This window comes from Rutidosis leptorrhynchoides, chromosome 7, assembly GCF_046630445.1.
Source record: "Rutidosis leptorrhynchoides isolate AG116_Rl617_1_P2 chromosome 7, CSIRO_AGI_Rlap_v1, whole genome shotgun sequence".
Lineage (NCBI taxonomy): Eukaryota > Viridiplantae > Streptophyta > Magnoliopsida > Asterales > Asteraceae > Rutidosis > Rutidosis leptorrhynchoides.
Genome location: NC_092339.1, coordinates 259,468,041 through 259,480,412, shown reverse-complemented (window position 1 = coordinate 259,480,412; position 12,372 = coordinate 259,468,041). Strand labels below are relative to the sequence as shown.

General features: G+C 32.2%; 1 protein-coding gene across 1 annotated transcript; it reads right to left on the bottom strand.

Moving 5' to 3' along the window:
- Positions 1-3,165: 3,165 nt before the first annotated feature.
- Positions 3,166-3,735, bottom strand: LOC139859978 (dirigent protein 21-like). Its single transcript, XM_071848751.1, has one exon. It carries the CDS (start codon positions 3,733-3,735, stop codon positions 3,166-3,168), a length of 570 nt encoding a protein of 189 aa, XP_071704852.1.
- Positions 3,736-12,372: the final 8,637 nt, after the last annotated feature.

The window sequence follows — 12,372 nt, the reverse complement described above, 5'->3', positions numbered from 1 at the left end:
TATTACACTATAGTTTCTCAAGATATATATTGAGTCTATCAAATTCGTTTGTGTGCGAGTGGGAGATGTTGAAAATCATTAGATGATTTTTTTGGTACACCCACAAACTCTTTGGTGGAGCACATTAACTCTTTGGTGGAGCACATTAATTTTGGTGGAGCACATTGACCATTATGTGAATGATTAATGGTCATTAGTGGAGCAACTTAGAAGTTAATGGAACATTTTAACAAATCAAATAATGTTGTGCCCAATATATACGTACACATCCTTCTTGTTAAATAGCACAAGCAAAAGAGTGTAAGATACACATTAGAGAAACAAAATTTATGGTACTTGTCAAATAATTAAAGGAATTAGGTTGTGAAAAACTGAAAGCCTTCCATTCGTGATCGTTTTCCCGACCGGTGATCTAAACCTCGATCCAACCGCTTCCGCCGAATATTTTCGGGTACGTCTCGAATTAAATAATTACAACAAAATGATATTCTATTACGGAAGATTGTACATGGTTACAAATAATCCAAAATGTAGTACATGTGCATTAGAGTGTTAATGTATTACAGTTAATCCAAAAGATTGTACGTGGTTTCTTGGTTTCTTCTCACCCTCTCATTCCAATATTCCAATAGATACGATCATAAATTTTCTCGTTATTGAATATACAAAGCATCGAAATAAACAGATGATATATAAAATGTGGTATAACTGCATTCGTTTATGACAGCGCAACTGCTCAATTTTTTCTAAAAGTAACACCAATTCTTGATAAATTAGCAAATAGAAATGTTATCAAAAGATTTAGAGATGCTAGCCTAAAACTAGCTACTGCATACTCTAATCATCTTTGACTCCTTTGCATGTTCACTTCAATTCCCGCACTTGAAGTTGTAGTGGTAGTTGACTTTGGTTTTAGTCTTTTTCTTGTTCCTGTGTTTTGCATAAACACATTTTTATTTCCCTTTTTCGTTCCTTTTTTCTGCATTTCTACCACTTGTGTTGGGTAATATGTCGATGTTATCCTGTTAAAATCATAATCAACAAGTTAATAAAAGGCATATAAACTCAATATATACGTGTATATATGTGTATCTATATCTAAGTAAACTACTCCGTAATAGAATAAGTAAATAGTCAGAGAACTACTTTTTTTATCACATCTTCTCATGTTATGACCTTTTTCCTTCCAGAGGCTACAAGTTAAACTAGAGTAACCCTAAATTTATGGTTTTACATAATTACTTACATAAGGGTTAAGGGTATTTTTGTCTTTTTAAGATCGAGAAGGGTATTTTGGTCATGTTAACTGATTTTGGCCGAATTTGGTAGGAACGCCACAAATAAAAAACTATAGTGGCCTACAAAATTATTTTGTATAACAGGTGGCCTACAAAATGAAATTTAAATATTTGGGTGGCCTCCATGTACATTTGCTAGTTTTTGAATAAAATTTTTCATCCGTTCGAAGAAAAAAATGTAAGAGTAAATTGAAATGTGAAGTTTGACGGTGGTGATGGTATATGTCGACCATCATAAAGGGGAAGGAGGGGAGGAAAGAATAAAACTTTTGCATGGAATATCATGATTGCATGTGTTATGCATGGGATCTTGACTAATTTATCATGCATATACGTATAATACACGTATTATTGGTGTACAGGTAATTATAATATATATATATATATATATGTATTTAATATGAATGTAGTATGTATATGTATTTACCGATAAGTTTGGTGTACAAGTCTTGCATTATGTATTATTATAATCTCTAATTATTAAGTATTCAATTATAATGATATAAGGTTTTATATAATTAAAGTGTATATTTATAAGTATATAAAGTTTATACATATTTTAGTTTTATACTGTATATGTATATATGTATATATATATATATATATATATATATATATATATATATATATATATATATATATATATATATATATATATATATATATATATATATATATATATATAGGGTCATGATCAATGACGAAGTAACCAATTCAGGAGAAGCGGGAGGAAGCAAAAAAAATAAAAAAAATTCGTTTTTTTTGGAATTTTTTTTAGGCATCAAGATCACACGAAAATATGAACATTTAAAAAAGACACTTCGTGATGAATGTTATTATTTAGGCGGGAAAACGATCAACAAAAATAACATTCAAGATAATATTGATCGTGAAGAATGTTAACGTTTTTTTTCTTCATGTTTTGTGAAGTAAAATTTAGCCCGATTTAGAGTTTAGGGTTTAGGGTTTAGGGTTTGGGGTTTTGGGTATAGGGACTAAACTCAAAACACCAAACCCTAAACCCTAAACCCTAAATTCTAAACCGTTCGTGTTAAAAACTCAATCCAAATCCTAAATTTAAACCCTAAACCCTAAATTTCTAAACCCTAATATCTAAACCCTATAAACCCTAATATCTAAAACTTCAACATACGCTCGAAAAACACGATAATTGTTATATATTACTTTTTCAAGCGTTTTTCCGCCAAAATAAAAACATTTATCACCAAGTGTCTTTATTAAATTTTCATATTTTCATTCAATCTATAATGTTAATGAACAAAGTTTTTTCAAAAAACGAAAAAAAAATTTGCTTCCCCCCGCTTTCCCCGATTGGTTATTTCTCCCTTGATCCTAACACTATATATATATATATATATATATATATATATATATATATATATATATATATATATATATATATATATATATATATATATATATATATATATGCTTATAATGTAGTGAATTCTATTTAATCGAACTAGATGAGAAAACCTAGTCAGAAAAGTTAAGATTGTCACATTTAGTGATTTACCATGGCTCTAATATATAGAGGCTTAATAACAAAAGTGTGTTAACATATACTAGATCGTATAAATCAAGAAATTTTGTTCTATATAAAATTGCTGTGTTTTTTTTTTTTTTTTATTGGACATTAGTTTAGGATCACTCAATAGAAACTTATAAAATTGTTGTCTATTGAGAGTTTTATTTTATAACTTAATCATATCATATGGTAGAATGCCATGTATAAACCACATATAATATAAAAACATACCGTAATACAACCACATATATATAATCACAACATCACAGTATCACACAATAACCACGCATAAAACTTTTACTTATATGAGTAGATCTCTCAGTAGTGGAGGACATAACAGCCGAATACAAGTACCACACTGCTGTTCGGAATGAATCTAATTCGGCTTGTGATGGCAAAACCACGTGAAAGTCGAAAAACCCCGGATCCACCAACAATAGGAATTTCTCTATTTGGTACATCAATTTGGTTCCTCCCTAATAAACTCAAAGTACTATTCGCGTACACTCCTTTAGTGAACTCGAAAATTAAAACATTCAGATATGCAAGTTCATTTTGGTCGGCAGATGCTAATATTCCTTGAGCTCTTCCTATGGTCATAGAGTTCACGTCTGGACTCACCGTTAAGTTATCATCTTCCACCTCTAAAGTTCCAAATGCAATAAATGAGGTGTTAGGACCGGCTACTTTGACCTCGGAGGGATGATCACCACCTATTATGGCTTGCAAATAGAAGTGAAGGTGTGTTAGCTTTTCTATCTTTAAATCAAGTGATTTTGGTGACAAACTTGTTGAGAATTTTATAGATTTACATTCAATAATAACAAGTGAAAATAGAAAAAGGCTAAGAATGATGAGCAAATATCGTGAGATACTGTGAACAACCATGGTGTATGAAATGAAAGAGAAAATTTGATGTGTTGAAGTGTAATTGTGATGTTGGGGCTTGTCTTATAAATACATGAAAAGGCTTTGGACTTTAGAACATATATGGACTAGTACCTATATTATATTTTCAAATTCTCTTGATAAATTGACTAAGTACACGTCGTGATATTATCATAGGGTATTATTGTTATATTTATAAATCAATTATCCAACTAATCACTCAAGATAGTTTGCTTTTCAGAAAGCAGAAGGTTCAAAGAGATCTCCAATAGTTCAGTGAAATGGAGCCGGAGAGCCGGTAACCTCGTTCGTCTAAGATCGAAATCATCTGAGACTATTGTCAAAACCAATCACTTAATTCAAACATCATATCAATCACAAATGTACCATGATATAGTTAACAACTTGATATCGTTTTAGCAACACGGACCTTTAAATTTATAAGATCGAATTCACTTACCACACTAAAATGCACCTAACGAGCAACAAAATCCGGTGTGGTATAGGAGTCGGCAAATTCGGTTCGTTCGAAGAGAGGCGGATATTTAAGTTTGAGATTATCGTTACGTTGGTATTTCTCGAAAAAGAAATAGCAAAAATGTTTTGGGAAATTTTGGGTTTTGAATTATAATAAATAAATAATGAAATAGTTATAATAATAAACGAGTGTTCACTTGCACATCATTCCTTTTCACATTCGGACATTTAGATTAAGAAAAAATTTACGAATGACTTTAAGCGTCGAACGATGGTGATGGTGTGATTCATGGGCTACCTCTAAAGTATTTGCGCATGTCATGCGGGCAACCTGGTTTCAACGCATGAATATACTAACGAGAGATAACTGGGTTAGTGTGATTAATCAACCATATTACAAAGTGTATGTGCGATGTAAAATCATGACTCTAAGTCTTTTAGGGTTAAGAATGATATACAAAATTCAAGGCCTTTAGATTAGTGCAACCTTGGGATTCGCTCTAGATTTACGATATACTTCTAATGGAGCTAATCGTACCGATGTAATTAACCACTAAAACTAACTACGCATGCAAACATGATCCAAACTCAATATAGTGGGTTTATTTAATCAAGCCAGAAAGCATAAACAACAGAAAACATTCGAGAACCAAGTGTTTATCAAAAGGCCTAAGTCTTTAATTCATATCAGGATGACGGATGTTGTCATACAGCCGCTATCTAACATGTTGAACATGCAAAGGTGCTGGATAGCCATAGACAACCGCCGAAAACTCTTGTTCTTTACATATTTTTAAGAAACCTAAGTATTCTATACTCCGCCACCTGCTAGCCATAAAAAACCGCTGGCTAGAAGTGTTTAACAGACATAATTGCCCGAAAATCCATTGGAAACAACTGGAAAATTTCTAGCTTGCCATCCAGACGCCGACCTAACTTAAAAAAATTTAATCTGATTATTACAAGTTCATTAGTCCAAGTAAACACTGTAAATTACCCTCTAATCATACTAGAAATATTGATATAAATAAAAGGCATAATAAAGTGCATAATTAAATAAAATAAGAACAATTACCTAACGGAAAGGCAAGGTTGTTGAAAAGAGAACTTCAAATTTGAATTAATCTTCAAATAACTGCATAAATACAGAAGGTTGTAACAATGGATTTTCAACTCTTTAAATAAAAAAAAAAAATAAAAAAAAACATCTAATTCAAACTAATCTACTCCTAAAATGAAAACTGCAGAAATGAAAGTTAAATGGTGAAACTTGGCAAAACAATGAACACTAAATTCTAAACAGGAACCGTCAATTTATAGGCTCAAAAATACGCTCCGCCGCCGATGGGAGATGCACCGCTGCCGTCCCGAAGTCTCTTGCGGATTACACTCTTTGAATGGCATTGATATCTGTTAATTGAAATTAAATTCTGGCAGTTTCTGATGTCCGCCGCCGCGGGAGAGGCTTCGCTGCTGGCTTGATTACTATATTGACCAAGCTCTTTAAATGGCATAATTTTTTTTTGTTTTGGGTGTCCGCCATTGGCGGGGTATTCTCTGCCCCAACGGGAATTTCTTGTTGACTAAAGTTTTTGACGGATATTAAAAATGTGGACTATTTCCATCAGTCGCTGGCCAATATGCTTCATTTTCCAGCTTGGTAGTTGTTTTCAGTCGCCGACTCCTTCTTGAAAGCTATAGGTGATGTGTGCGAGGTGGTGTATAAAATAGTTTATATTTTTACAAGGAAATACTATTAAATATGATACAATTTTACACAAGTTATTTATTTATTTATAGAGTTGATATACATAAACCTTGCTACAACACTTATAGGCAGTGTACCTAATCGTACAGTAGTGTAGTTTTTAGTAAGTCCGGTTCGTTCACATGGAACTTTAGCCAAGCTTAACGCTATATTTTTAACAAACTATCATTTAATTAAACAAATATAATGCCCATTAATAGCCTATAGTCTAATTTCCACAAGTGTCGTTCTTTTGTCCAAACTCCAATTATGGTACAAAGCTCAATTACCGCGTTTTAATATTTTAGCCCAACATCATGATTACTTCATCTTAAATAAACATAATAATAACTTAGCTACGAGACATTAATTTAAAAAGGTTGAACATAACTTACAATGATTAATAATAGCGTAGCGGTACACGGACAGAATTTCGACTTACACCCTTACAACATTCGCTAACATACCCTTATTATTATTATTTAAAATTAAAATTATAATATATATATATATATATATATATATATATATATATATATATATATATATATATATATATATATATATATATATGTATATATGTATGTATACACGTTGAGATAGAGAGAATGAATTAGAAAAAGGTGCAGAATTCGAGCAGAATGCATGGCCTTTTATAGGCCCACAAACTCCGCGAGTGTGGAGTTTTTATGCCTTCAAACTCCGCGAGTGCGGAGCCTCCAGTTTCAGCTAACATTCTTGGATCCTTTTAACTGCCGACGGTTTTAATTATATAATATAATATATATATATATATAATTTATATAATTAATTATATATTATATTATATTTATATACATAATTAATTTGTAACTTTCGGTCCGTTGCATCGAGCGTTGAGAGTTGACTTTGGTCCCGATTCCGGATTTTCGAACGTCCTTGCGTACAATTTAATATCTTGTACTTTGCGTTTTGCTTTTTGTACTCTTGTAATTTTGAGACGTTTCTTATCAATAATTGGAACCACTTTGATTGTACTTTGTATTTTTGAGCTTTTTGGTCGTTTGTGTCTTCAATTCGTCGAATCTGTCTTTTGTCTTCACCTTTTATTATTTAAACGAATATCACTTGTAAATAGAAGAATTGCAACTAAAAGCTTGTCTTTCTTGAGGGATAATGCTATGAAATATATGTTTGTTTTTAGCATTATCAAATATTCCCACACTTGAACGTTGCTTGTCCTCAAGCAATATAGTCTTGAAATAAAAATACTAGAATCACTTCTTAATTCTTCATGCTTTGTACATCAGTGATTTCTATACAGCGATATGAACAATGGTAGTAACGATGTGGTTTACAGTCCCACATGACTATAAAAATTTAGATCCTTAAGGAAATTGGATCTTTATGAAAACATTTGATCTTTTTGAAAATTCAATCTAGCTTTTACCCTAGATAAGTTTTCCGGAATAACCCTTCACCGGTGTTTGCAAAATCTTTTTGTGGGTTTTGTGGGTTTCAGATTTGAAAATTTTAGCTCAAAATTTGCGGTTTTGTGTAACCCACTTGCTAACCTTGTATTAGGAAAGCAACACGTCCAGTTTACTTGTCCCGTATATTACCTTTCGGTAAACTACCGTCCGGTTGTAAAGGAAAGCGTTGAACAAGCAACTGTTAAGGCAATGTCCCGTGACATGCTTTTGATTATGGTCTATATCGTGTCGGATGCAATTACTATCCTTTGTAGGAGCAATAGTAAAGATCACCATATAGTTTTTCGTTCTGGCACAAGGTCCTGTCTTCGGCCATACTATACAACCACCGTTCTTATGGTTGACACCTAATTTGGTTCAGGTGACCTAATGAATTCCAGGTGAATTCCTAGAATTTTACGTTCAATAGTAATGAACGCATTGAAAATGGGTTTTCAGAAAACAAATCGGTTTGTAATTTTGATCAAAATATTTTCTCGTTCAAGCTCGAGTTTAGATATCATCGAATTCCATGAGTTTGTAATTCTCAATCTTTAAGGTCAATCTCTAGGATTGAGTAATATCAGGCTTAAAAGCTGATTTTTAATCATTTAAGGAGATTATCCTTTTCTGGGGGTCTGATTCATTAGTCTTATCAAGCTAATTTGCACGGCATCCTCCCCATTTTACGAGACAGATCCTCTCATGGTTAAGATAATTCTGACCACTTGGCGACCCTGTTTGAAGTTGAGGTCCGTGGATTTCCAGCTGATTTTCGAGAAAACTTTTCAAGGTTTTTCGTAGACTCTACAACTGGTCTAGACGACAACTTCTTGACCTAAATCAAGAAGCACGTGTCTTTTTCGAAAGACTTTACTTCCTTTTAATGATGGAATTGATTCATCGTGTAGATCCATCTATTCTTTCAAAGGTATTCCAATAAATCGGGTAAAACTGATTAGTTTAGTCCAAAACAAAAGTATTTTCAATTATTTGTACAAAAATATGTGATATGTGTTTTAAATAACTTGTTAAATTTTTCTTACACTTGGCTTTTATTTTCCTTTCTTTGCCTTTTTATTGTCCTCTATTCCATTTTAAATGAATTCTAACATTTTGGGTTGTTTCTCAATTTATGTCCTTTCCGAGGTAACAATAATTTCGGTATTAACACCTAGTTTTATCGTTCATAAATATGTATAAACATGATTTTAAATTCATTTAATTAAAAATTTTGAAAAATTTTACTAGAATTGGGTAGTCAGTATATAAGACTAGGGCTGTTCTTTATTATCAGAGTGCACTAGATTCTAATACAACTACTGCGTTACTAGTATTTCTAATGGTAACCAAGTGTATAAGTCTAAAAATTTTAAAAATCTGAAAGAATTTAACCCCTTACCACACTTAAGATCTTGCAATGCCCTCATTTGCAAGAAATCAGTAACAATTTAAATTATTGAGGGTCATTAGCGTAGAAAAATGATTAAATTTTACCAAAGTTTCCAACATATTGGCGTTTGTTTTTTTTTTTTTGTTTTTTAAATGTTTTTGGCATACTTTAGATCAATAGGATTAAAAATAATGATAATAAAATTTCTCGTCCCGCCCTCGGGTAAAGCAATTTCGGTTCAATGACCTAGTCTTCAACTCACGACGAATTTTAAAAATCATATTTTTATCTTAGTGAAATAAAGTATATATTTGTTTTTAAATTCACACCAAACTTAAATTTAAAATGCATAAAATTAAAAATTAATATAAATATCATTAATTTTTTTAGTTTTACAAACTTATATTGAACATATTAATTTTTAAAATATTTACAAACTTAATTATATCAATTTATAAAAATTTACAATATTAATTTAATATTTATATATTAATTTTAAACACAAGGTAAAAATAAAATAGAATTAAAAATCTTTTTGGTCTTTTATCCCACTTTAATCAATCAAATATTATCAAAAATATATGCTCCTCTTTTCGGTAAAGTAATTTCGGCTATATTACCTAGTTTTACTCCTGACGAATTTCTGAAATATTTTGGGTTGATTGATTAAAGATATTTATACCTTAAGAATAAACGGTAAATTTCACAGTGATGTAATAAATTTTTGTATGATATCAATAATTTCGGTCGCAAAACCTAATTTTATTGAATACCAATTTAATACTTTATAGCGAACGATTTAGCGTTTATTATCAAAAGGTTAAAAGGAATAAAATAAAAATAAAAACTGTACATACTTACCTGTAAAATAGAATTCTCAGTGACTTGTTTTAGCCCACTCATAAGATAGTCGGACTAATTGGTTTTCCATAGCTACATAGGCATAACCTCGAGCATTCGACGATTTTTCTTCAAAACATATGAACGGTCCATCTCTGCATAAAGTAACGAATTCGGTATTGGAATATGTCTGATTCGTCGAGCATTTTCCTTCGTGTGACCATTTTCCGCATTTGTGACATCTTTCAAGGTGTCGTGCTCTTCTTTTCGCTGCGGATTTTGATTTTCCTTTACCAAATTGTAACTTATTATTTTCGTTCCTGGATTCTTTTCTTACTCCGTCCAATTTACCTCTGATTAATTATACCAATTCACTTGGAAGGGTGTCATTATTACATTTAGTAATCAAAGCGTGTAGCATTAGACCATGGTTTAGTTCACAGGAAGTCTTCATCTCGTAAAACCTAAAAAGAATAAAAATTCAGAATGGGGGGAGAAGACTAGTTCTTTAGGGTCTGCTAGGGAAAGACCATTCGGATTCCATTCTCGAGAATTACACGAAAACAGAATATCTAACCCTAACAGAAATACATATTACCCTAAAAAGATTCGAATCTTCCCACACTTAGTTAGCTGTGGTGTCAAAATTGTGATTGACTTCATCTTCAACTTCCATTGGATTATCTATGTAATGTTTAACTCTATGACCATCAACCTTAAATTCAATCCCATTTGAATTTATTAATTCTACTGTTCCATATGGGAAAACTCTTTTGACTATGAATGGTCCAGACCATCTTGATTTCAATTTTCCAGGAAATAGCTTGAATCGTGAATTGAAAAGAAGAACTCTGTCTCCTTCTTTAAATTCTTTTGAACTTCTAATTCTTTTATCATGCCATTTCTTCGTTCTTTCTTTATAGATCAACGAATTTTTATATGCTTCATGTCTTAATTCTTCTAATTCGTTTAATTGACTTAACCGTAGACGTCCAGCTTCATGTAAATCAAGATTACATGTCTTCAAAACCCAAAATGCTTTGTGTTCAATTTCTACTGGAAGATGACATGCTTTTCCATAAACGAGTCTAAAAGGTGTGGTTCCAATTGGAGTTTTGTAGGCTGTTCTAAAAGCCCAGAGTGCATCCTCCAATTTCATGGATCATTCTTTCGGATTTGATCCTACGGTTTTTTCTAGAATACGTTTTAAAGCTCGGTTGGTATTTTCAACTTGTCCACTTGTTTGTGGATGATAAGCGTTGGAGATTTTATGAGTTACTCCATATCTTTTAAGAACTTTCTCAAGTTGATTATTACAAAAATGAGTACCCCGATCACTTATTAAAGCATTCGGTGTTCCGAACCTTGCAAAAAGACGTTTTAAAAAGTTGACTACAACTCGTGCATCGTTAGTTGGGAGAGCTTGTGCTTCCGCCCATTTAGATACATAATCAATGGCAACGAGAATGTAGAGATTATTATGAGATTTTGGAAATGGACCCATAAAGTCAATACCCCAAATGTCAAATACTTCACATACTTGAATGACATTTTGTGGCATTTCATCACGTTGACTTATTTTTCCGGTCCTTTGACAAACATCACAGGATTTGCAAAGAAGGTGTGCGTCTTTGAAAATTGTAGGCCTATAGAATCCAGCATCGTAAACTTTTCTTGCTGTAAGTTGAGGCCCATAATGCCCTCCTGGTGGTCCTGTGTGACAATGGTTTAAGATTTGACTGGCTTCATTTCCGAATACACATCGGCTTATTATTCCATCGGGACAACTTTTAAACAAATGTGGATCTTCCCAGAAATAGTGTTTTATATCACTAAAGAATTTCTTTCGTTTTTGGTACGACGACCCTTTTTCAAGGAATCCACATACTAAGTAGTTTGCATAGTCTGCAAACCATGGAATTTCATTATAATCTATCTTCAATAGATATTCATCAGGAAAGTTGTCTTGTATGGCCGATTCATTCAGAACTTCTAATTCAGGATTTTCAAGTCGAGAAAGATGATCAGCGGCGAGATTTTCTGCTCCCTTTTTATCTCGGATTTTAATATCGAACTCTTGTAAGAGTAAGATCCAACGAATTAATCTTGGTTTAGCATCTTGTTTCAAAAATAGGTATCTAAGAGCAGAATGGTCAGTATAGACCACCATTTTAGCTAGAACGTGATATGAACGAAATTTGTCAAAAGCAAAGACAATAGCAAGGAGTTCTTTTTCAGTAGTTATGTAATTCGTTTGTGCTCCTTGTAATGTCTTACTAGCGTAATAAATAGGTAGAAATCGTTTTTCAATCCTTTGTCCTAAAACGGCTCCCATTGCAAAATCACTTGCATCGCACATTAGTTCAAACGGTAGATTCCAATTTGGAGTTATCATGATCGGTGCATTAGTGAGTTTTTCTTTAAGAATATTAAAAGATTTGATGCATTCATCTGAAAAGATGAATGGAGCATCCTTTTCTAGGAGTTTATTCATAGGAGTGGCAATTTTAGAAAAATATTTTATGAAACGTCGGTAAAAACCGGCATACCCTAGAAAACTCCTAACTCCTCTAACATTGGTGGGATGTGGAAGTTTAGCAATTACATCTACTTTAGCTCTATCCACTTCAATTCCTTCCTTTGAAATTTTATGACCAAGAACGATGCCTTCTTTAACCATGAAATGGCATTTCTCCCAATTAAGAACTAGATTTGATTGTTTGCATCTA